This window comes from Mesocricetus auratus, unplaced genomic scaffold (genome assembly GCF_017639785.1).
Source record: "Mesocricetus auratus isolate SY011 unplaced genomic scaffold, BCM_Maur_2.0 Super-Scaffold_100007, whole genome shotgun sequence".
NCBI lineage: Eukaryota > Metazoa > Chordata > Mammalia > Rodentia > Cricetidae > Mesocricetus > Mesocricetus auratus.
This window is the reverse complement of record NW_024429191.1, coordinates 48,171,883-48,196,563: the sequence shown is the minus strand read 5'-3', so window position 1 is coordinate 48,196,563 and position 24,681 is coordinate 48,171,883. Positions and strand designations below refer to the sequence as shown.

The 24,681-nt window shown below is 47.3% G+C and overlaps 1 protein-coding gene across 5 annotated transcripts; it reads left to right on the top strand.

The window, feature by feature from the left end:
- The first annotated feature begins 28 nt into the window (after positions 1 to 28).
- Cntrob (centrobin, centriole duplication and spindle assembly protein) lies at positions 29 to 21,556 on the top strand. 5 transcript variants are annotated; one of them, XM_005067563.4, is made up of 19 exons: positions 30 to 1,064; positions 1,790 to 1,874; positions 2,108 to 2,171; positions 2,600 to 2,756; positions 3,615 to 3,731; positions 4,042 to 4,158; positions 4,460 to 4,558; positions 6,491 to 6,727; positions 7,038 to 7,184; positions 9,814 to 9,947; positions 11,650 to 11,775; positions 12,212 to 12,374; positions 13,659 to 13,917; positions 16,453 to 16,607; positions 17,627 to 17,690; positions 18,715 to 18,885; positions 18,990 to 19,122; positions 20,735 to 20,807; positions 21,056 to 21,556. In XM_005067563.4, exons 1-19 carry the CDS (start codon positions 795 to 797, stop codon positions 21,176 to 21,178), a joined length of 2,694 nt encoding a protein of 897 aa, XP_005067620.1. In that variant the 5' UTR covers positions 30 to 794; the 3' UTR covers positions 21,179 to 21,556. The 5 variants fall into 5 exon arrangements, 4 of the variants coding, with proteins under 4 accessions (XP_005067620.1, XP_005067619.1, XP_040604877.1 ...); XM_005067562.4 differs by having other exon boundaries at positions 2,090 to 2,171; XM_040748943.1 differs by having other exon boundaries at positions 2,087 to 2,171.
- The last annotated feature ends 3,125 nt before the right edge of the window (positions 21,557 to 24,681 follow it).

Sequence of the window (24,681 nt, the reverse complement as noted above, 5' to 3'; positions counted from 1 at the left end):
TCTCGCGGGCGGGTGACGTAACTCGTGGGAGGCCGGACTGCAGGCGGTGGGCGGGAGGTTGCCAACGGTTTTGAGAGCGGAGTACGGCGCTGGGAAGGGGGTGCTTTGGTCTTTCTCTGTCGAGGTTATGGGATAGGGAGACGGTCCTCTTCATCTTGGCAAACCAGGGACCGGCATGCTCAGAGTAGTCAGAACAGGGTGGTCGCAGTAGAGGATCCCAGGCGGGCCGTGCGGGGTGGGGTGGGGCGTTTTATAGAGATTTTTTTAGGGTGGAGTTGGGAAGAATTCTTGCGTACCTCTGCTGTGGCTTTTTACTAGGAAGGGTTGGAGGGGGAATACAAGGGAATCGACTCTGGGTGGAACAGAAGAAGTAAAGGCGGGAGGGTGGTGTTGTGGCAATGAAGTCTCTCCTCATTCCGCACAAAACCAATTGAGGGATAGACATTGTCCCCGCTTTGGTTTGGGAGTCTGTGTTTGCACATTTTGAGTGTGAAACAGTTAGCGGGTGCCGAAACTGACCTGCCGCTTCCAGCACTCCAGTTAGGAAGGAACTTTAGAGGCGCCGTTGCCCTGCAGGTCTTCTGTCCATTACCTCGAAAGCCTGTGGTTTCCGAGAAAAGGAATGTCTTTGCCCTCTCCGTGGCCTCCGGAGCCAGTGGACACACCTCCAACCATGAAGCACTGAGGTTCCACTAAAGGTTCCTTCTCGGTGAACTTATCCACAAGTTTGGAGACTTTCAAAACAGCCAGGGGTTCCCAGTTTTCTGCTGTGTCCAGTTGTCCCTTCACTGCGCATGGCTACCGCAGCTACCAGCCCCAGTTCACCTCTGCGGCCGGAGGACCTCCTGAGCGATTCATCAGAGCCTCCTGGGTTGAACCAGGTGTCCTCGGAGGTCACTTCCCAGCTCTATACTTCTTTGCATCTCAGCCGTCAGGCCGAGGCCACGGCCCGAGCCCAGCTGTATTTAGCTTCCACCTCGCCACCTAACGAGGGCTTGGACAGCTTGGCTCAAGAACTGAGTCTCAGCCTGTCGGTTGGACTGGAGAACAACTTGAAGAAAAAGGTGAGAGAGGTGTGCGGCGGACATCCTTCAGGTATTAGAAAGCATTAGACTCTCGGGCTTTCAAGCTAGCTGTGCTGTGACTTAAATCTATTATTAGATTTAAATTATCTCCTGAGTATACGGGTTTTCATCTCACAGAAGATGTGTGTGAGGGAATGCCATGAAACCACATAACTTGGCAAATTGTGATGGTTCCCACTGCTTTGTTTTTGCTTGTTTTAGACATCTGCACCGTAGAGTAGGTTGGTGTCTTGGGAGTGGGGATTAGGTTTCTTGGACTCTGGTGAGAACTGAGGCAACTTCAAGATAGCAGCAAAATATGTAAAGCTCAAAATTTTGATTGCATGGCTCAAAATGTGGCATTCAAGTCACTAAAATACATGCTCCAGAGAAGGTAGTCAGGCACACCAATGGAAAGGGCACCACTGATCCGCAGACAGGTTAGGTTTTCCAGGGTGTGGATCCAACAGAAAAGGTGCACCAGGCTTCAGACGAGGCGTTTGCTCTGTGATTGGCAGCAGTCCCCGCTAGCCTTGTTTTATACCTGCTGCTTTAGTCACTCAGTCTCCTTTCTGGCCTCTGTAAACATTTGGGTTTGGGTTCAAAGTTAAGATCTTTAACTGCTTTCCTCAATTTCCTAAGGCCTATATGAAATTCTACCCTGGCAGTATGCACAATATAGATTACGCAGGTTAAGTGTGACTTCTGTGGGCTTATCCCCTTAGGATGGATCTAAGCATATCTTTGAGATGGAAAGTGTTCGGGGTCAGCTCCAGACCATGCTCCACAGCTCACGTGATGCCACCTATCGTAAGTCGCCCCTTCCTTAGCACTCTAGAGGAAAGCTGAGGTGTAGGGGCAGGAGACGGGAAGCGAGAGCTTAGACCTCTGAGGTGAGACTTGAGAAGAAAAAGCACCCATTCTCTGGAAAGAGGTCTGGGGAGGGGAGGGACATTTTTCCTCAAATGGACTCTCTTCCTGTTCCTACTTGTTCCTTACTTTGGGGTCTTTTGGACTGCAAGCAGGGGCTCCCCTCATTCCAGGAACTGGCTCCGAGAGACGGGAAGAGGACTCCTTTGACAGTGACAGCACAGCCACCTTGCTCAAGTGAGTCTCCTTCCCTGGCCTTGGCTTCTTGCGCTTCACTGGCCTTTATTCCCCTGTTACTGCTTGCTTCTTCCGAGGGATGAGCTTGCCATGGGTTTTCATCTTTTCCTGTCTTTCCTTCTGGAACCTGGACAGTAGCTGTCTAGGCCTTGGCTCTCTCTATCCTTACTTAGTCCACCTTCCCCATGAAAAATACACTTGTTTCTGCTGCTAATAAACCTCATTTTAGGGGCTGTGATATGGAGGAAGGACCATCAGGAGTAGATCACAAGGCTCTGTGCTGTTGTTGATGGCTCTATTTAGCTTCAGTTTATGACTTTGGGCAAGTCTCTTGCCCATGCTAGATCCTGGTTTTCTGATGTATAAACTGGCACAGAAGGATCTCAGAGGTTTTCTGAGTTTTGACATTCTCTATCTGGTTTGCTCAGCACCCGGCCTCTGCAAGACCTATCTCCATCCAGCTCTGCCCAGGCACTGGAAGAGTTGTTTCCCCGCTATACCAGCCTTCGGCCAGGGCCCCCTGCCAACCCCCCAGATTTTCAGGGGCTGAGAGATGCACTGGACTCAGAGCTTACCCGCCGCAAGGTGAGAGACAAAGGCTTTCTTCTGCAAGTGCAACATTAGAAATTAGGGACCTTGGGTGGATAAGTGGGGCTGAGAGTTTCTGAGCCTGCAGGCTGCGTCTGTGCTCCAGGGTGCGTTCAGAAAGACCCTCAGTGACTGTCCTGTGTAATGTGTGTCACCTTCCCTGCAGAGAATCATCAGATCCCTGGTTCCCTTCAGCGGCGTATCATTGATACCCATCTTATTTGTTCTGCCCTCTAAAATCTAAACTCTTCAAGGTTCAGTATCATGTCCCATTGAGCACTGGCTCTCTAAGGTCTAGACTACAACTAACAAGAAAAAAAAAACCATTCCGTGTTTGTTGAATGGATAAGAACTTCACTGGCTTGCACAGAGCTCTAGAGCTATGGGTGTATGATAATCTGTTCCTCCATGACTGCCAGCCTTAATGCCTGGAGGGACAGACAGATGCACAAGAATGAAGAAAAGGCAGAGTCACTGGTTGTCAATTCTGGAACTCTCCCTGTCATTTTAAATGCTGGGCCATGAATAAAAGGCTCTCTGCTTTGTGATCACTGAGCTCCTTAGAGTTGCAGTGTAGGATGCTGCCACTCCTCGCCAAATGGCTTGTGGGAAATCCAGGAAAGGGAAGAGCATGGAAGCTAACAACCATTACCTAACTAGTAGAAGAAACTGTTTGGAGGTCATGGGTGTTAAGGTTTCTGCTCCAGAATTCCTGATTCTTCCTTTTCAAACAATTCCATTCTGGGTATCCAGTCTTCCTGTCTCTAGCCCATTTCTCCTAAGGGTGCTGAAATGTCTGGTGCTGTGTTCACAATAAGAATGAGCAGCACCCATAAGCCTCATGTTTCTTTCCAGCATTGTGAGCGCCACATTCAGAGCCTGCAGACTCGAGTGCTAGAGTTGCAACAACAGCTAGCTGTGGCTGTGGCTGCTGACCGCAAGAAAGATATCATGATTGAACAACTAGATAAGGTGACAGGGTGGCAAGCATCGGTGGGTCTCTCCATGGAGGGCACTGTGGAAGTATTAATGAGGGGGTGGTAGGATCTCATTATATAGTCTTCCTTTGAGCTGTTAGTGGCCATCCTCTGGCCATGCTGCCTCAGCCTCCCAAGTGCAGGGATTACAGGCGTGAGCCATCATACTCTGTAACCTCTGTGTGTGCATGCTGACAGCAGGGAGAGATGGACAGTCCTCTGACTCGGGAGAAGAACGTGGCTATGACTGTAGAAAAGAAGGCAAGAGATGATTTTGAAATCCCATTTTACTTACCTTTCTTGAGACCCTGGCTCGAGTGGTGGAGGGCTGGAATCGGCATGAGGCTGAGCGGACAGAGGTGCTGCGGGGACTTCAAGAGGAGCGCCAGGCAGCAGAACTCACCAGAAGCAAGCAGCAGGAGGTCGGTGACCTGGCTTATAAGCCATTAGCGTCTAGGCCATAGATGGGAAGAAATGGCTTTGGTTTTAGGGTTCCCAGAAGACTGGCGTCTCCTTGTGGTTGCTGCTCTTCATCCTCGTCCCTCTACATTCACCGCACCTCCTGTCAGATTTGTAGTAGTGCTGGCTTCCCAGTTTTCCCGACTTCACTCCGTCTTCTCTTTGGTGCCATAGGTCCGTTAGTTAACATGGGGGCCTCAGGCTCACCTTGCTTACCATTCCTGAAGTAGAGGCATTTTCATTGCTCTGTTTTTCTCCTGAAAGACAGTAACCCGCCTGGAACAAAGCCTTTCTGAAGCCATGGAAGCCCTGACTCGTGAGCAGGAGGGAACCAGACTACAGCAGAGGGAAAGAGAGGCACTGGTGAGAATGCGGGCTGGGTGATGGCAGTGGAGGTAGTCTGTCATGTAAGGGACCTGTGGCTGTTGGGGTGATCTAGAGGCATGTGTAATTCGAGGGGCACTAGGGCAGTGCACACCCTCAGAGTATTAGTTCTGTAATAGCTGTTCGAGAGTCTGCTGAAGGCAGCCCTGCTACCCGGCCAATTTGAGACTGAAAAGTATATCCTTATTAAAAATTACCCTTTAGCCCATCTGAGGAGCTGGGTGTGGTGTCGTGGTGTCTCAGGCCTTCAATGCCAGCACTCTGAAGGTAGACAGAGGCAGGCGGTTCTCTGTGAATCTGAGGCTAGCCTGGTCTATATAGAGAATTCCAGGCCAACCAGGAGACCCTATCTCCAAACACACACACACACACACACACACACACACACACACACACACACGTACACACGTTGTTTTCTAGAAACCTCTCCCCTGCTTTTAAAAGCCAGAGGCCCCTGGACTCTGAGCCGTATGCATGCTAGACAGGAGTTCTACCACTGAGCTGCTCCGTCAGTCTCTTACCCTCGAGGCTTTGATTCAACAGCTATATTGTGGGTTTCAGAAACTCCTACGTGATTTTGTTCAGTCAGGTGCGGGAATTGGTCTATTATGCAGCCTAAAACAGTGTAGGATGACACTCTTTGGTAGTCTGAGAGCTGAAGTGATCACATGAATACCTATGGGAGTTAGTAGCCAGGCTTGGAACTTGTGGCTTTCATGACACATGCTTGCTACATGTAGACTGATGCTTGTGTCTTCACAGCTACATCTGACAGTGCTGATGGAGGAGCCACCTGACCAGCTTCTGAGGAGGCTGGATTTTTTTATGATGATGATGATATTGATAGCTATTTGTTAAGTACTTTCTAGGTGCCAGACACTGCTAAAAGCCTTTTATACACTAGTGTGTCTGCTTTTAAAATAGAGTATCTTCTTTTGTTTACTTAGTTATTTTACCAATCTTGTACATATAAACAATGTGGCTTGATAAATGGACCCCAAATCCTTCTACTTCTCCGGAGGGCCTTCACTATGTCTCCTTCCCTTTTGGGGTAACCCACTTAGTGCAGCTGGCTCTACCTTTCCCACTGTTGACTGATCTTGCTGGCTTGGTTACACACAGATCTTATGTGGGTGACCGTGGCTGCTGTGATCATGAGTGCAAGTGCCACGCCGTGTTCAGCAGACAGCATTTGACAGCACCCCACCCTGTCCCTCTTGGTGACATTTCCTGAGCCTTAGGAGGGGTTGACAATGATATGAATGCCCCCATTTAGGACTTAGCACTCACTAGTCACTCACTTGCAATACTGTCTCCAGTTCTTCATTCCCAAATTAAGTGCTGCCCACGCAGAATGAGCCTTCTCTGGCCAAATATATGTGCATAAACATGAATTTTAAATCTTTATGTATGGCTGATTTATCTGCATGTATGTTTGTGCACCATATGCTTGCCTGGTACTCAGAGAGGCCAGAAGAAGGCTTCAGACCCCCAGGACTTGCAGTTAAAGACAATTGTGAGTCACTGTGGATCCTGGTAATTGAACCTAGATCCTCTGGAAGAGCAGTCGATGCTCTTAACCACTAAGCCATCTCTCCAACCCTCAAACATGAATATTTAGAAGACATTTTGACATCATGTACATTTAGCAAGACAGCAGTAGTAGGTATGTCCCTCCCCCAGGACCTATAACTGTCAAGCCTTGGGCTTCTGCTAGGTTTACAGTACCAGGTGTGCATTCCTTGCAGGAGAGCTGTGGGATGGAGTTCCTGCCTACTGTATTATAATACTGTTAGCTAGTCAACCATTAGGTTTTAGTGGCCATAATCCTTGGCACTCACATTGTCTGGGGTGGTTTGCCAGGTCCCTGGAGGACATACTAAAGAAGTTGGCTTTCTCCTGGGGCTGTAGGAAGAAGAAAGGCAAGCTCTGACTCTGAGGTTGGAGGTGGAGCAGCAGCAGTGCCGGGCCCTCCAGGAAGAGCGAGATGAGGCTCTGGCTGGGCAGCTCAATGAGCACCGCAAGCTAGAAGCCCTTCAAATTGCTCTAGAAGAGGAAAGGCAGGCCTGGACCCAGCAGGAACACCAGCTGAAGGAACACCTTCAGGCACTGCAAGAGGAAGGCCAGGCTCAGCTGGAAAGAGAGAAGGTAGACGTGGCAATCGGAAGAGTTGGGAAGTGGAAACACATGTTGGGGAATTACTGACTAGGATGAGATGCCAGAGTATGGAGGTTAGTAGGGAACAAGGATGGAGAATGAAGAGTTGTGTGTGAAAGCTGGGAGCTGAGGACCAGTAGGAAAGTCTGGGGACAACAGACACATGACAGGCCAAAGAGTGACATTAAACAGAGACGGGGAAACAGGACACATGGGAGGAGGGAAGGATGGAGTGTGACTTGGAGTCAGTAACTAGGAATTAGGCAGTGAGGCATATGCACTGAGACCAGATTTTCCTTAGGGGAACAGCCAGAGGGAGGCACAGGCAGCCCGGGAGGCCCAGCAGCAGTTGGTGCTGCTGCAGTCTGAAGTGCGGCGGTTGGAAGGGGAGCTGGACACAGTCCGCAGAGAGAGAGACGCACTGCAGCTGGAGATGAGCTTGGTCCAGGTGAGCAGCAGACGGTTCTTAGGGGTTTTCTGTAGTTGGGAAAGCAGCTCTGAGCACATACAGAGACTTCTTGGGAATTGTGGAAGTTTTGGGACTTATCACTGGTTAATTTGGTAGTACTCTTTTTTGTTTGTTTGTTTTGGGTTTCTTTTTTTTTTCAAGACAGGGTTTCTCTGTATTGCTTTGGAGGCTGTCCTGGAACACTCTGTAGACCAGGCTGGTCTTGAACTCAGAGATCCTTCTGCCTCTGCCTCCCTCATGCTGGGATTAAAGGCGTGCACCACCACCCAGCTCTAATTCAGTAGTATTCTGTCTTAAACACCACTATTTCCTCATGGAAGGACAGTTTCCCACAATGTAGGCTAACTTACACTGGTTTAAATCTGAAATACTGTATACTGTTTTCTTATAATACATCCCAACTGCAGCCTCCCCTTACACTGACTGCTCTTAAAGAGATGCAGGCACTCACTGCAGGCACTGACCACCCCCATTCAGTTCACTGACCCCACTCACTGTGTGCACTGACTGAGCAGTTGAAAGTTTTTGTCAGACCTAAACAACAGGTAAAGGTCTGCTTTGTATTTATCATTAATTTATGTATCCTTTTTAAAATAGATAATTTATTTTATGTTCATTAATATTTTGCCTGCATGCGTGTCTGTGTGAGGGTGTCAGAAGCTCTGGAACTGGAGTTATAGACAGGTGTAAGCTGCTATGTAGGTGCTGGGAATTGAACCCTGTCCCCTGGAAGAGCAGCCAGTGCTCTCAACTCCTGAACCTCTCTCCAAGCCCCTACCTTATTTATCTTAAAAATTTTTTATTTATCATTGTATATGTGGTATCTATGTGTGTGGGGCGGTGAGTATGTACAATGACATGTGTGTAGAGGTCAGAAAACAACTTTTTCCTTCCACATGAGTTTTTGAGAGTGAACCAAGTTCAGTTCCCAGTACTGGTTAAAGCAATACCCAAAAATCTTTCTGGGGCTGGAGAGATGGCTTGGCAGTTAAGACGACTGGCTGCTTTTCCAAGGGATCCAGGTTCGATTTCCAGCACACACATAGCAGCTGCCAGTCATCTGTAATTCCAGTTCTAAGGGATCCAACACCCCTTTCTGGTCTCTGTGTGGACCAGGCACCAACATGGTGCCAAGACGTACCTGCAGACAAAATCCACATGGTCAAAAAGAACCGTTTCTGCCTAACTTGCGCATCAAATGAATCTTGAGTTCACATTAGTTAAACTCTGACCATCTATTAATTCTGCCAAGGACCAGGGAGTCAATATTTTGACTCTGTGGGTAGGGATTGTGTTCTCAGTTGTAACAACTGTCCTGTTATAACGCATAGTAACTGGATAGTATGTAAAATAGTGGGTGTGGCTATGTCCTGGTCAGACTTCATACAAAAAGCAGGCAGTGGGGGAACTAATAGAGTTAGCTAATCCTCGGAATAGTAGAAATTCAGTCACGGGGATATCCGACATTGAAGAGCCCCGCCTTGGGAACACTCTTAGTTCCGACCATTGTGGGCCTCTGTTTTAATGTGTAAAATGTGTGCTAAGGGCTAGTGAGAGAGTTTCTGAGAGCCAGTTAAAAAGTAGAATGAAATGACCAGTCAGGGGAGTAAACAAGCAAGAGGAGTCAAGAGTGACCCTCCAAGTCTCATAGTGTAGCTCAGGAGTTTCAGCAGAGAGAGGTGCCACTAAGTCGGGAAATCTAGTATGTACGCCTCTGTCAAGGTATATACAGAAACAGCTATGAAGTTTTGGCGTACATGGGGTTTTTTGTTGTATTTTTATTTTTTTAGGCAAGGTAGCTGGTTGGCTGGCCTTAACTTAGGCCAGATTACCAAGTGCTGGAATTGAGGCATGAGCCACCATACCTGGCTTGAGTATATGGGTTTGAAGTTTGGAAAAAGGATCAAGATAAAGTAAAAGACTTGGGAATTAAGAAATGTAGTAAAAAGCATGTCTAGAGGCAAAAGTTTATCATATACCCGTAGAATAATCCGGCCCGAATGTCGGCAGACAGGAGAGAGAAGGAAGGGCGGGCGGGGCTGAAGGGCAGCAGGGACAGAGAAGTCAGCCAAGACTTGGAATGATAGAGAGGTTCTGCCGCGGGAGCACCATCGAGACAGAGCTTGCACAGAGAGGTCCAGTGAAATCATAAAAGATGTACCTGGAGAAATAGCCATTGTGGGATTAGAACTGAGGTCTTTGGGAGTGAAGTGGCCCTCAGATGCCAGTGAGCTGGAGGCTATGAGGGGAGAAAATGAAGCCTGCAGTTGTAGATGACTGACTGAATGCCTCCTGGGTACAGGTAGAGGTAACTCATGTATTACCTCAGACGCATAATGCAGATTGCTCTAATGTTTCCTTGGGTTAATATGTCTATTTTTTCTGTCCAAAGCCATTTTTACTTTCGTGTGCATATATGATGTGTCTCATGCTTCAGTAAAGACAGGGAATGAACCTGTGTCACTCTCTGAGGCGGATTTCTTGTTCTTCGTCCTTAAGGTGGATAAGGGCTTGTTGGTACTGGCTTTGTTTATATTTATCACTGCTTAGAAGACTAAGCTCAAACAGGGTTGAGCTGACAGTCAGACCTCTCTTCCTTCACTCCTAGGCCCGGTACGAGAGCCAGCGGATCCAGATGGAGTCAGAGCTGGCTGTACAGCTGGAGCAGCGAGTGACCGAGCGCCTGGCAGAGGCTCAAGAGAACAGCCTGCGACAGGCTGCCTCCCTCAGGGACCATCACAGGTACTTGGGACTTAGATAGTGTCTCTGTGGCAGCAGCAAGTCATTAGCTTCCTGCCCATGTGCTGAGAGCCGTTTACCCTCTTCCAGTGCGACTCCCAGCATGCTTTCCGTCGGTAAGATCTTGCTCCCTCTTGGGAGAGTTTCATGAAGTGCTTGTGGAGAGGCACATGGGGTTTCTCTCCCAGAAGGGGCAGGACAATAGCGTTTCCAGCTCCTTTTTTGGGACAGTGCTGAAGTGTGCTGCTCACAGTTATGATGAGCCTCCTTCCTACCCCAGCCTTCTCTCACGCTATCCCTCATTCATGTCTTCTGGGAGGGCTTCTGTTTGTTTTGGTTTTTGGTTTTTTTGTTTTTGTTCTTTTTTAAGACAGGGTCTCACTATATAGATTAGACTGGCCTTGAATTCACAGAAATCTGTCCGTTTCTGCCTCCTGAGAGTTGGGATTAAAGATATGTAACACCAAGCTTGGTGGAAATGCTTTCTGTTATGTCAGTTTCAAGTGGACGTGGATTACAATCCTGTAATCCCAGCTTGAGTGGCTGAGACAGGAGCAAGTTTAAGATGAGCCTGGGCTTTGTAGTGAGACTGTCGCAAACAAACCAAACCAAACTTATCAGCTAATCTATTGATTTCCCATAAATCCCCACTGCAGTCTCTGGGGAAGCCATTCTGCAGCATCAGCTTTGTTTTTACCTGTCCCTGTGCTGTGGCTGGGCCAGGTGATTGCAGTTGTCTGTGTCCTTAACCTGAACCCACTGGAATAAGGGTCTCTAATGATGAGGTGTCAAGTAGGAACACCAGGAATGAAAAATGAAGAAGACAAATGTACTAGCTGGGACTAGCAGGTCTTGCATAAGCTGGTGACTTATGCCAAGAAAGTTTATTAAGAAGTACAGCATCACTGGGTGGTGGTGGCCCAGCACTTGGGAAGCAGGTGGATCTCTGGGAGTTAGAGACCAGTCTGGTCTACAGAGCAAGTTCTAGGACAGCCAAGGCTACACAGAGAAATCCTGTCTCAAAAAAAAAGGAAGTACAGCATCTTATACACTTTTTGTGGGGGGGGGTGGCAAAGTCATCAGCGAGCTAAGTCAGACAATATTGATAAAGAGAACACAGGATCCCTCAAACACAGCTGCCTAAGGGCTGATAACCACAGCCCAGGGGGAAGAGTCAGGTCCCCAGAAACTACAACCTTGACTCTCTGGGGAGACATTGGCTCCAGCCCTAGACAAGCCTTGCCAAGTCCACTCTGGGACAAGGACACAGAACTAATGTGTCCGTGTCCGTGTCCGTGTGTGTGTGTGTGTGTGTGTGTGTGTGTGTGTGTGTGTGTGTGTGTGTGTGTGTCATGCTTTCATCGGGCCTCTGAGAATGTCTTGCGTTGGTCTGGCTCCCCACATCTCTCCTTACCTACACAATTCTGTCTTTTTCTCAGTGATCACACCTTTTTGTTTAAAACTGTGTCTGTGTTTAGGTATGTGCAGTCGAGTACAGATGCCTGTGGAGGCCAGACAGGGAGTTGGGCCCATGGAGCTGGGATTAGAAGCAGTTGTTAGCTGCCCAGTGTTGGTGCTAGGAGCCCAACTTAGGTCCTCTGCAAGAGCAGCCGTACATGCCACATTCTTAGACACCGAGCCCCACTCCAGCCCCCAGGTGCTATCTCCTGTCTCTAGTGTCTCTTTCTCACCTGGGCCTTCCTAGGAAGCAGCTACAGGAACTCAGTGGGCAGCACCAGCAAGAACTGGCTACTCAGCTGGCTCAGTTCAAGGTAGAAATGGCCGAACGGGAGGAGCGGCAGCAGCAGGTGGCTCAGGACTATGAGCTCAGGTACTGGTCTTTCGTGGACTCCTCCTCTAATGGGTAAAGCCCAGACTGGGGATGACAGTCAGCCTCCTCTGATGTATCTGATCCTTAATAACTTTGGAGGTCTGACACTGCATCCTGGCTTATGTCTTCTAAGCCTCTGTTCCCTTAAAATCCCTAAGTCGCCTCTTTAATGTATGTGTTTGGATATGTTCTTTTGGGTGATGTTAGACAAGAGGTCAATTTTTTTTTTTTTGAGTCACTGAACTTGGAACTCACCAATTTGGCTAGACTGTCTCGCCATTGAGCACTTGGGATCTCTAGGACCGCCCAGCACTGGGGTTCCCTATGTGCACTGCTGCACCCTGCCCTTCCATGGGGATCCTAACTCTGGTCCTCGGGCTTTTGCAGCAGACAGGTGCCAACTGAGCCATCTCCCCAGCTGCTGTCTTTTCTTCAGACTAGCAAGGGAGCAAGCTCGAGTGCGTGACCTGAAGAATGGCAACCAGCAGCTGGAGGAGCAGCGGGTAGAGCTGGTAGAGAGGCTCCAAGCCATGCTGCAGGCCCACTGGGATGAGGCCAACCAGCTGCTCAGCACCACGCTCCTGCCTCCAAACCCTCAGGTAGGCATTGCCCCGGAGAATAGCTGTCCTGCCCAGATAAACTGCTTTTCCATGACCATAGCTCACCATACTGACCTCAGTCCTTTGTACATAGCTCTGTGAATCCAGTACTTAGACATGAATGAATGAATGAATAAATGAATGTGTGATACTAGTGTGGTGGAATAATGGCTAAATTAATTATGACAGTAAGTTGTTGCTAAGGCTCAGGAGACAGCTGTTGGTAAGGTGCTTGCTTTGCAAGATTGAGGATCTGACTGCATTCCCTAAAACCCTTGTTAAAAAATAAATTAAAAGTAGCTAGGCACAATTGCTTGTAGAGAGGTGGAGGCAGAAGTCAGAAGCTCAAAGTTGTCCTCAGCTTTATGTAAATTCAAGATAAGCCTGGGCTACCTGAGGTCCTGTCTCAAAGGAAAAGCAAAGCAAACCAAACAAACCCAGCAGCAACAACAAAAACCAAAGTGAATACTTGAGAACTACACTCAAGGTTGATCTATGGCTTCCACACACACTATGGTTAAGTCCTGCCCTAGACTGAAGTAGGGGCCCTTACTCCTAGTCTTTGTTGTCTTGCACCCCTTAGTTTTATTTATGATGTGATAATTGACTAGAATGCGTTAGAGTTAGTAACATGTAGTGGTAAAACAAACAAAAATTCGCGCTGGAGAGATGGCTCAGAGGTTAAAAGCACTGGCTGCCCTTCCAGAGGTCCTGAGTTCAATTCCAAGCAACCACATGGTGGCTCACAACCATCTGTAATGAGATCTGGTGCCCTGTTCTGACCTGCAGGGATACATGCAGACAGAACACGGTATAAATAATAAATAAATAAATCTTAAAAAAAAAAACAAAAATTCAAACTGTTAAAAAGTAACCTCCATTCTCTCCCAGGGCCCAGCCCTCTGTATCCAGGTCGCTTCCCAGTGGCAGCCATGCGCTGCTGTCTTCAGCATCTCCCGGCCTCTCCCCCTCACACCAGATGCCACCCTCTGCCTACAGTTGTATAACTTTGTATGTGACCAAGTGCATATTCCTGGATACAGAAATGATTTTTCTGTATTTTATATCTATAGTGTTACAATGAACACTAAAATACATATAATTATATATGCTATCGATAAAATTTCTGGTAATAGAATTGCAATGTGAAAAATAATCAGTTTAAAATTTGATGAGAATTCGATGTTACCCAGTCTCATCGAAGAGAATTTGGGTAGCTTGTGATAATATTCAAATGCCTGTACCAGGCTGTGAGCTTGCTTTCTCTTTCTGTCTCCTGGCCAGGCTCCTCCAGCTGAGCCCTCTAGTCCTGGGGCTCTGGAGCCCGAGAAGGGGGAGAGGAGGATGTGGGCCATGCCTCCAATGGCTGTGGCCCTGAAACCTGTGTTGCAGCAAAGCCGAGGAGTGAGGGATGTTCTGCCTGGAGCATCTTCTGTTCTCTGTAGCACCTCCCCAGATCTTAGCCTCCTGCTGGGGCCCCCTTTCCAGAACCAGAACTCCTTCCAGCCCCTGGAGCCCAAGCCTGATGTGACTCCATCTGCAGGTAACCAAGGGCAGAAGCCACTGGTGTTTCCCTTACACCCTTCTGGTGTCTTACCAGAAACTGATTCTGTAAGGGGAAGAGGATATCACAGAAGTTCATGGACTTACTGAGAACTGCAGTCAGAAGTGGGTGCCATCAGCAACAGTGGCAGTGTTACCTCTCTGGGACTGTGTTTCTCCTGACCGCCTCACTCTATATACCTTTGCTTCTTTCTGTAAAGGCTGCCATGCTCTCTGTCTCCTCATACTAGGGGTTCTCATTCTTGTAACCCTCGCTTATTTATGGACTTGACCAGTCATGACACTGACTCTAGCGTACGCTCTTGACACTTAATAGTTTCTTAGGTCCAATTTAAAGAATCCAGGTGCTTATCTATTGATGAACTGACTTTGATTGGTGGCCACCCGGGTTTAGGACGCTGTGACTTGGATGAATAGGGTTTCTTTGTAGTTGAAACATGTAAATCTAGTGTGGATTTAGAATGAAAAGTATGCTGAGGTTTGTAGCTTAGTTGTCAGTAGATACTTTGCCTAGCTTGTGTGAAGCCCTGGGTTTGACCCTCAGCATTGCAAAAACGGCCTGATGGCATACTGCCTCATTTGGGTGGAGGCCAAAGTCAGAAGTTCAGGGTCACCCTCAGTGTATAGTGAGATGGTTTTAAATTATTTTTATTATTTTATGTGTATGAATGTTTTGCCTACATGTATATATGTGCACCATATGCATGCCTAGTGCCTGTGGAGACCAGAAGAGGGATCAAATCCCCTGAACCTGGAATTACAGATGGTTGTAAGCCATAGTGCAAGTACCGGAAACTGAACCCAGGTTCTATTTAAGAACAGCAAATGCTCTTAACCACTAAACTATCTCTTTAGCCCCTGCAAAGTGAATTTGAGCCATCCTGGGATACATGAAACCCTATCAAGGAAAAAAAAGAATAGACCCTGACATAGTGGCTAACTGCGGAATGCCTGCCTCCTCTCCTGAGGGCTAGGTCCAGTCCCCACTACAGCGGAAGAGGAAAGTTGGCTGGAGTAAGAGCTCTTGCTGTGTTAGCACTAGGCCCAGCATGGTCGTCACTGATAACCTCAACCTTTGAGTGGGGGGAGGTCTGTGGTGACTGTTCTTGGTTGCCAACTTGACTATACCTGGAATGAACTACAGTTCTGGAATGGAGGGCACACCTGTGGGAGATTTTCTGCTTGGTTTGAAGTGGGTGGATTCACTTCTAGTGCAGACCTTTGAGCTTGAGCATCTGAGACCTCAAAGGCCACCCCCAGCGACACACTTCCTCCAACAAGGCCACACCTCCTAATAGTGCCACTCCCTGTGGGCCTATGGGTGCCATTTTCATTCAAACCACTACAGGGTTGGGGACCACTGGGGTTTGTAGCTCCAGGTTCAGTGAGAGACTGTCCCAGAGGAGTAAAGCAGATCCAGGCACTTCTCTGGCCTCTCTGTACACACACACACACAAAACAGTAATTTTTTTACATTGTTTATTTGTATATGTATATAGGCACATACATACCATGGTATTTATGTGGAACTATGGGGTTAATTTGTTCTTTATATCATGTGGGTTCCAGGAATCAAACTCAAGTCATCGGGCTTGGCAGCAAGTGCCTTTGTTGGCTAAGCCATTTTACAGCCACCAAAAAAAAAAAAAGGAGGTGGGGGTTGCCTTGGATTCACTATTATATCTAAGTGTGGCCTTGAACCCTGATTCCAAATTCTGAGATTATAGGAGTGTACTGCTACATCCAGTTTGTGGTGCTGGGATCAAACTAGTGCTTCATGCTTGCTAGGCAAGCACTCTGATTTAGCTACTCCCCAGTCCCTAGAATGGATCTTCTGCTTGTGTCCTTTAAGGAGTTTACAGCAAAGTTGTGTTGAGCTTAAGTGCCACAGCTTTCTGCTTCTGTCTGCATTTCTGTCTTAAAATTCAACTGTGCGATCTCCCAGACAACTCCCTTCCTCCCCTCTCTAGCTCTTTAAAACTGGTGTCATCGTCTCCTAGCTCCTAGCTGTGATGCCCCTCTTTTTTTTTTTTTTTTTTTTTTTTTAGACAGGGTTTCTCTGTGTAGCTTTGGTACCTATCCTGGAACTTGCTCTGTAGAGATCCGCCTGCCTCTGCCTCCCGAGTGCTGGGATTAAAGGCGTGCACCGCCACCACCCAGCTTGTGATGTCCCTCTCACATTTATTATTTGTTTTAAAGATTTTTTAAAAAATTATGTGTGTGGATATTTTGCCTGCTTATACATGTATACAGTGCCTGTGGAGCCCAGAAGAAGGTGTTGGATCTCCTGAATCTGGAATTACAGACAGTTAGGAGCTGTCATGTGGATGCTAGGAATTGAACTCAGGACCTCTGGAAGAGCAATAAGTGCTCTTAACCACTGAGCCATCTCTCCAGCTCCTACTATTCCATTTGATAGTGGTTTTCTTTGGGCACATTTGGTTGGTTCATTTATGGAGAGACTTCTTCCATATAGAGCACACATGCATGCCAAGGCATCTGTCTCTCTTTACAGCTGGACCCTTCTCTGCATTGGAGGCCTTCACTGCTGACCACAGGGCAGAGCGACCATTTCCTGAGGAAGACCCTGGATCTGATGGTGATGGCTCCCTAAAACCAGGGCTACCACCTGCCTCTCAGATCGAAGGCCTTAAGAATTTTTTGCAGCAGGTAAGAACTACCCAGAGCTCCATTTTTCTTTACCTACTAACTCATTAGCTCTAGATTAGGGTCCAGTCCAAACCCTGTTCCTCCTGCCTCAGTCTCCCAAGTGCAGGGAGCACAGGCTTGTCACTGTGTCTGGATGGCTTCCTTGCCTTTGTTTGTATGTATGTTTGTATGTATGTATGTATGTATGTATGTATGTATGTATGTATGTATGTGGTGTGTGCCTGCACTTGTGCTCATGAAGTATGTGAGCTGGAAGTCGGTGTCAGCTGTTTTATTCTATGGGTCCCAACCCCGTTTTGTTTTGATTTGTTTTGTTTTGTGACAGTGTCCCTGACTGAACCTGGAGTTTACTGATTGGCTGCAGTGACTGGGCAGCAAACCCCAGAACTAGCCTGTCTCCCTTTTCCTCCCTCCTAAGTGCTGAGGTTGCAAGATTGCTCCACTCTACACCACACATGGCTTTTGTTGTTGTTGTTTAAGATAGGACCTCAGCCCTGCATGGTGACGCACATCATTAGTCCCAGGATTTGGGAGGCAGAGGCAGGTGGATTTCTGTGAATTCAAGGTTAACCTGATCCACAAAGTGAGTCCCAGCCAGGACTACACAGAGAAACCCTGTCTCAGAAAAATGAGAAAAAAGAAAGACAGGGTCTTACTATGTGACTGTGATTGACCTGTGACTTATTATATAGACCAGGCCAGCCTCAAACCCACAGAGATCTGCCTGCCTCCCCATGCTGAGACTAAAGGCATGTGCCACCATTCCTAGTTGTGCCTAGATTTTATGTGGATGTTGGGAATTGAACTCAGGTCCCCATGCTTGCTCAACATGAACTTTAATCACTGAGCCATCTCCCCAGCCCCTTCCTTACCTTTTCAGGTCTAGTTATTTATCCCAGCTATTGGTTTATCTCATTCTTAGTCCTTAATTCCCCTCTGGAACTTAGGCCACTCACCCTAGCCTCAGACACCTCTGTTCCCTCAGATCCTAGGTTTCACATCCTGTCTTATTTCCCCAGCTGCTGGAAACAGCGCCTCAGAGCAGCGAAAACCCCTCTGTTGACCTGTTGCCCCCCAAGTCTGGTGAGTCCCAGCTCTGAAGAAGGTCGGGGCTGGGCCTAGAAGTGGTGGGAATTGATAATCTAGGATGAAGTAGGAGCTTGGAGGTAGGACTTGACTCTGCTCCATTAACTACTAAAGACTTTACCTGTCTTAACATATAAAACAAGTCTGAATTAGAAACAAGGTTGCAGTAGTTTTCTGTAGAGAGTTTATATATATATATATATGTGTATGTATGTATGTATGTATGTATCTGAACTTGGATTCCATTTCTTTTGTTATTGTTGTTTGTATGCTTTTTGTGACAGGATCTCATTCTGTAGTCCAGACTGGTCTCAAACTTGCTATGTAAATCAGCATGAACTCACAGCACTAGCCTCCCCTAGTCCCCAAATACTGGGTTAACAGGAGTGAGTCTCAGTGCCTGGCTTGTTGGATTCCATTTCCAAATTAATTTATACTTTACCTGTAGTGTTAGAAACAATGTATTAGTAACAGCTAAATTAATACAGCTAAAGCTAAAAGCATTCATTTAAATGTCCAGATAATTATACTACAGTACGTTATGATCATTGAAGTATACTCACTATTCTTTTTTTTTTTTTTTTTTTTTTTTTTTTTTTGGTTTTTAGAGACAGGGTTTCTATGTGGCTTTGGAGGCTGTCCTGGACTAACTCTTGTAGACCAGGCTGGTCTCGAACTCACAGAGATCCACCTGCCTCTGCCTCCCGAGTGCTGGGATTAAAGGCATGCACCACCAACGCCCAGCATACTCACTATTCTTTTACTACATAATACCCATGACATAGAAAAATTTTATTAGGAGAAAGGATTGTCATTTTCTTTCTGAGACAGGATCTCACTAGTCAGAGGTGACCGTGGACTCTGGTCACCCTACCTTTACTTCCTAGGCACTGAGAGTGCAGGTGTGTGCCACCATGCCCAGTTTTATTGCCTCTGAGCCTCTCTGTGTGAACCAAGCTAAGCCCAGCCTTGTTCCGGTTTCTGCTTATCCCATGTTCACTCTTGCATCTCTTTCTGCTAGGTTCTCGGACTGCCTCATCTTGGGAGGAAGCGGCTCAAGTGCCACGCCTTCCCCCTGCTGTGCATAAAACTAAAGTTCCCTTAGCCATGGCATCTAGTCTTTTTAGGGCCCATGAGCTTCCTTCAACCCATTTACAAGGCAGTGGTCTCAGCACTGGCTCCCCAGAGAGAGGTAAGCAGGCCAGGGTTTGCTCATTTCCTTCGGTCCATTCCTAGGGAAATGGGATGAAGTTTGGGAGAGGAGCCCTTGGGTAATAAGGTCGACTTGTTTGTCAGGTCCAGATGGGCTCAGCTCCCCACGGCAGCTGATGGAGGTGTCTGAGCTGTTACGACTGTACCAGGCTCGGGGTTGGGGCGCTCTGCCTGCTGAGGACCTGCTGCTCTACCTGAAGAGGCTGGAACATGGCGGGTATGAGCCTGGGAGGGAGAGGAAGATCCAAAGGAGGCATTTGGATTGGGAGGTGACCAGGCCTAGCGTATGCACTTAGTGCAGGCTCTTGTCCTTACCGGGGGAGAGGGATGTGGAGGGATGAGGGATGACATGTAGATTCGCAGTTTTCCAGCTCTTTGCTCCCATTTCTGCTGATTTTTGTATCTATACCCAGTTTTCTTTCCTATCATCCAGAAGCTCAAAATTCAGAATCCTAGGAGCTCTGCCTACTTAGTGAAGGGCTTCTAAACTTTCCACTTGTGGTCCTTTTTACCTGAGGACTTTAAAAAAAAAATCAAACATTTATTCATAGCAAATCATAAGGAAATTTGCTTATTTTTTATTTATTATATATTTTTGAGACAGGGTCTTACTGTGCAGCCCTGGCTAGTCTGGAACTCGCTGTATAGGTGAGGCTGGCATGGAGAGCTACCTTCCTCTGCCAGCCTCACCTCTGCCTTCCAAGTGCTGGGATTAGAGGGACTTGTGAGCATGACTACCTTGACTTTTATTTTAAAGTGAAACTTGAAGACAGCAACTCAGACAACAATTTTTCAAATCAAACGTGAATACAACCCAAAGATATGCTAATTCAATACATGATGAGGAATGACAGGGTTGGAGAGACAGCTCAGGTGGTGAAGTGCTCCCAGTACCGGGAAGAGCTGAGTGTGACCCCAGAACTCACAGAAAAGCTGGGCGTGGCACCACACACTTGCCGCAGCTTGGGGCTCACTGGCCTGCAGCCAGCTTAGCCAAATCATTCAGCCCCAGGCCAATAAAAGACCCTGTTTCAAAAACTAAGGTAGCCAAGTATGGTGGCCTGTAATCCCAGCACGTGGGATGCTGAGGCAGGTGAATCTCTGTTAGTTTGAGGCCAGCCACACAGTGAGATCAGAAAGACGAAAAGATTAAAGTGGAGAGCCCCTGAGGAGAGACACTGGAGACTGTCCTCTAACCCTGAGCGTATGCTCAGTCCTTGTTTTCTGCAATCAAACTGTTGTTCCTATGTGCATCTGGGTGCACACGTGCAGGAACAGTCCTTGTTTTCTGTAACTAAACCGCTGTTTCTATGAGAGCAGAAAACTTCGTGTGTCCACTAGGAACACTGCGCTTCACTGTGCAGTAGGACCGGGTCAGAGCCCAGGGGTTTGAGGCAGTGTGCAGTGAGTAGCGGTGGCAGACTCAGAGTAAAGCATGCGTGCTGTGTGTTCAGAGCCAAGGCTGCAGTGAAGTCTCTCAATGCAACACCATCCAGAAACACCTTGGACTCATTTGGGGCTTGATTTTCAATTGATGTTTGGTTGTGCCTTATTCTGAAACCTTTTCTGTTTCCCAATTTTTCACCTCCATGTTTAGTTGTACCCGTTTAAGAAGCTTGGGTCTGGAGTAGCTCGTTAGGTCCCATGAAGTCTCCTCTGTCTCCAGCTCCATTCCGTTCTCAGTTCTCTTTTTGGGAGCTGGAGATCGAGCCTGAGGCCCCGTGTTTGCAGAACGAGTGCTCTCTCATCTGAGCATTTCAGTTTGTGTGCAGAGCTGTATGGATTGGGGGTCTCCCCCATCTTCACTCACACTCTGATCTGTGTGGCAGGGCTGATGGTCAAGGGGAGCTTGTCCCCAGAAGAAACACAGACTCCCGCTTGGGTGAGATCCCCCGGAAAGAGGTGAGGAAAGTCAGGAGGGACCCGGGAAGGGCAGGGCTCCTGTCTGACTGGTCCCCCCAGTGCTCCACACTTCCTGGCTGGCCCTGCTGCCACACCCGGCTTCTCGCTGCTAACATCCACCACTGGCTAGCACGTGCACTCCTTCCCTGGTGCTCACTGGTTTGGCCTTTCACACCATGCCCTTCCTCTGTGGGGTGGGGAAGTGAGGGTATGTAATGCTGACTTTTCTTCTTTCCCTCAATTCTCAGATCCCCTCCCAGGCTGTTCCTCGGCGCCATGCTTCAGCCCCTAAGACTGAAAAACCTGCACGGAAGAAAAGTGGGCATCCTGCCCCTAGCAGCATGAGGAGTAGGGGAGGCATCTGGAGATGAGGCCCCTTCTCTGCTTGTTCTGCTCCATCTCTCACCGTTCATTTTAATAAATGCCCTGTAGTCTCCATCTGAATCAGGGTTAGGAACATGGAGGATTTGTAGGAAGCCACTTTGTAAAGAAACATGTGAAAATACTGAGTATTTTTTAGAAATATATTTGTTGTTTCCTATTAGGAACATATGGAATCTTTGGGGCTGGTGCGTGACTAGAAGTGTGAGTGCTGAGGATCAGTGTGTGCTTGCAGTAGGTAACTGGTCAGCAGCAGAATTATGAGTGACTCTTCTTTTTTATACATTTTGTATTTTCTAAAATAAGTATGTATTATTTTAGTGATCAAAACTTCCATGCTTTTAATAAAAGTAAATTATTGTATAAAATGTTTGAGAAAAACTTTTGATGCTGGGAAGAAAGTTTTGTCTTTTAAAACATTTTAGATTGCCTATATGTGAAATTTTATTTTTTCCATTTTAGAGACCAGGTTTTTATCTGAAAATTTATAGCCCTCTACTACATACATGTTTGGTTACAAGACTGTGCTAACATGCCTGGCACTTCTGCTTTCTAAGATCAGAGGATTCCTTGGGGACACTGGGGGTTCAGACTGACAGGCCCTGCCCAGGCAATAGACATGTCTGGGCTATAAACTGTGTGGCTGTAAAACATGTAAATAAGCCAGGCAGTGATGGCACACACCTTAAATCCCAGGACTCTGGAGGCAAAGGCAAGGAGTATCTCTGAGTTCAAGGCCAGCCTGGTCTACATAGTGAGTTCCAGGACAACCAGGACGATACAAAGAAACCCTGCCTTGAAAGAACCTCAATAAATAAACAAACAAATAAATAAAGCATTGTGAATAAGTTCTGGCAAGAAAGTAACAGCCGTTTCCAAAACCTTCCATCCTCATGCTCACCAAATGTAAGATGATACCTGGTTGTGGTGTCTTGTGCCTGTTAACACTCAGGAGCTTTAGGCAGGAGGATTGCCATTAAGTTTGAATCCAACCTGGGCTACCTAGTTCCAGGCCAGCCTAGACTACCGAATGAGACTCATCTCAAAAACTAGCAGAATGAAACTTATGAATTGAGGCTCAGCTTTCAGGAGGAGGCCCTGAGTTTCAGTTAAACAGAGAGTGGAGAGCATTTTATAGTTTGAGTCAGACTGAAAGGGTGCTGTGGGGCCACAGACAGCAGCCTGCTCTGGAGCCTGAAGCCGCAGTCCTGCCGCTCAGAGGCTGCCTGAGGAACAGTGGGCTGGTTCTGAGGAGGCTTCTTTGACCTTGAGTTATTTGATGCACTCCAGCATAGACATGACAGACAGAGCTTCACACAGGGAGTAGCGATACATTGTCTTGTTCCTACCACCTGGACCTCCTCAGGGAGCAGGGATGGAAGCAGATGACTAGCCTCTAGGATACTAGGGCTTCAGCTTGTAACTTATTTATTTCCTTTTAAGGCAAATGGTTGCAGGGATGGCACCAGGCTTAGAGGCTTTTCTTTAGCCCTACCTTTAGGAATGTTTGCGTTTTTATTTCAAGTGCTGTCAGTTAGTTTACCCAACTAATCTGTGGTACACTGTCATCATTGGTAATAGTTTTACACTTTTGAAAAATATTGGCAAAATGAACATTGAGTTCGTATCTCATTTTCTCCAGACTCCAGCCTTCCTCTGTCAGCCAATATGCCCCACATTTTTCCTGAAGCGCAGGCTGGGGACTATGTCCCTAAAAGAGCTCTCAATGAGAAAAGGGCACAGTGCTGACTTAGCCACTCTGGGAGATCATCCTAACAGGACAGCTTTGACCTTTAAGTCTACTTAGTCACTGAAGGAAGGGAGGAGGGAATCAAGGCCAACTCCCTTCCAACACCTCCATGGTTATCTTGGGAAAATTCTGAGAAAGTGGAACAGACCAAAAAAACCCAACCAACCAAACAAAAAAACCTGAAGGAGTTGGAGAAAACCTCCCTGCTCAGGCACCAGGTGTGGCTGGGGTGTTGAGTATTGATAGAGGATTTCCATCTGACCTTTCAGAGGCGTGTGGGAGGGGCTTAGGGGACTCAGCAGGTGGGCTACACAGGCTGGAAGGGAGACTGCTGTGAGAAACCGAGGCCTTTCAGGCACTGGTCATTCCGCGCTGGTGCAGAACAGCAGGGTCTGACTTCACGTGTTCCCTGGGACCTGTTTTCTGCAGTCTTGCTGCTCTGCCCTGGCCCTGCCATTCACACAGGTGAAGCAAGAGCATGACTCCCAGCTGGAAAGTGAGAGGAAGACTTGTAGGGGCCCAGTGTCTTAAAACGCATGGCTGGAAATAGGATGCACTGAACTTTGCTACTATTTCATTGGCAAGGTGGTCACCATTTAGCTACATCAGGTTGCAGATGTCTCAGGGGCTGCCACGTGTGCAGCTTTCGCTTGTGTAAAAACAAGGAAGGTGAAGTGGATCTTGATAGATAGCCTAGTAGTCTGCCTTACACAGGACTTTGAAACTGAAAACGAACCGGTGGGAGGCAGAGGCAGGAGGATCTGTGACTTAAAACTGGCCAGCCTGCTCTACAGAGTAAGTTCCAGATCAGCCAGGACACACACACACACACACACACACACACACACACACACACACACACACACACACAAACCACAAAATAATTTAAAAAGGAAACTGGAAACTATTCACTGGGAAGATGACCCATGCACCCCCCCCCACACTCACCAAATATACATACAACTAAGCATAGTAGCCCATCTCTTTAATTCTAGCACTTGGGAGGCACAGGCAAGTAGATCTCTGTGAGTTCAAGGTCAGCCTGTTCTACACTGTGAGTTCTAGGACAGCTGAGTCTAACAGAAACCCTGTTTCAGAGAGAGAGAGAGAGGAGAGAAGAAACATTCTCTTTACAGCATACTCTTTAGGGGCTGAAGAGACAGCTCAGTGGTTAAGCTGTTCTTGTGAGGACCTGGGTTCAACTCCCAGCACCTATATGGTGGCTCACAGCTGCCACGTTCTTAGGGATCTGATGCTGTCTTGGCCTCTCGGGGAATCAGGACGGAACATGGTACATATACTCATGTAGCAAGCACACAGACACATTTCTCTTTTAAAAAGTAATGCAGCACCCTCCTGTAGTAGGGCAACCCTCCCTTACTGCCTCTGTTAACTCTGGAGTCAATCCTAGTGGTGCAGGATCAGGAAAGAGAAAAACCGGTGTTCACAGATTAAGCAGTCATATTCATGGCACACTAGTTTAAATGAGTATCAAATGATATACCTAAAATATATAATACTTTCATTTAATGACACCAAATTGATACATTTATTTCAAATGTTGATACTATCTTAAATAACATGTTAAGATCTATAGTAAATTGCTCAGTTTTTAAATTTCACTATAAAGGGCTTAGCTTAACAAAAGATATTTAAAGTAGGGGCTGGCAAGATTGCTCAGCAATCACTGGCTGCTCTTCCAGAGGATCCATGTTCAATTCCCAGAACCAACGTGGTGTCTCA

Excerpts from the sequence above, each read along its gene's own strand:
- Cntrob (XM_040748943.1), top strand. The coding sequence starts at position 795 with ATGGCTACCGCAGCTACCAGCCCCAGTTCACCTCTGCGGCCGGAGGAC. Across the intron at positions 3,732-4,041 it reads TGATTGAACAACTAGATAAG|ACCCTGGCTCGAGTGGTGGA; the intron begins GTGACAGGGTGG and ends ACCTTTCTTGAG. Across the intron at positions 19,123-20,734 it reads AAGAGGCTGGAACATGGCGG|GGCTGATGGTCAAGGGGAGC; the intron begins GTATGAGCCTGG and ends TCTGTGTGGCAG.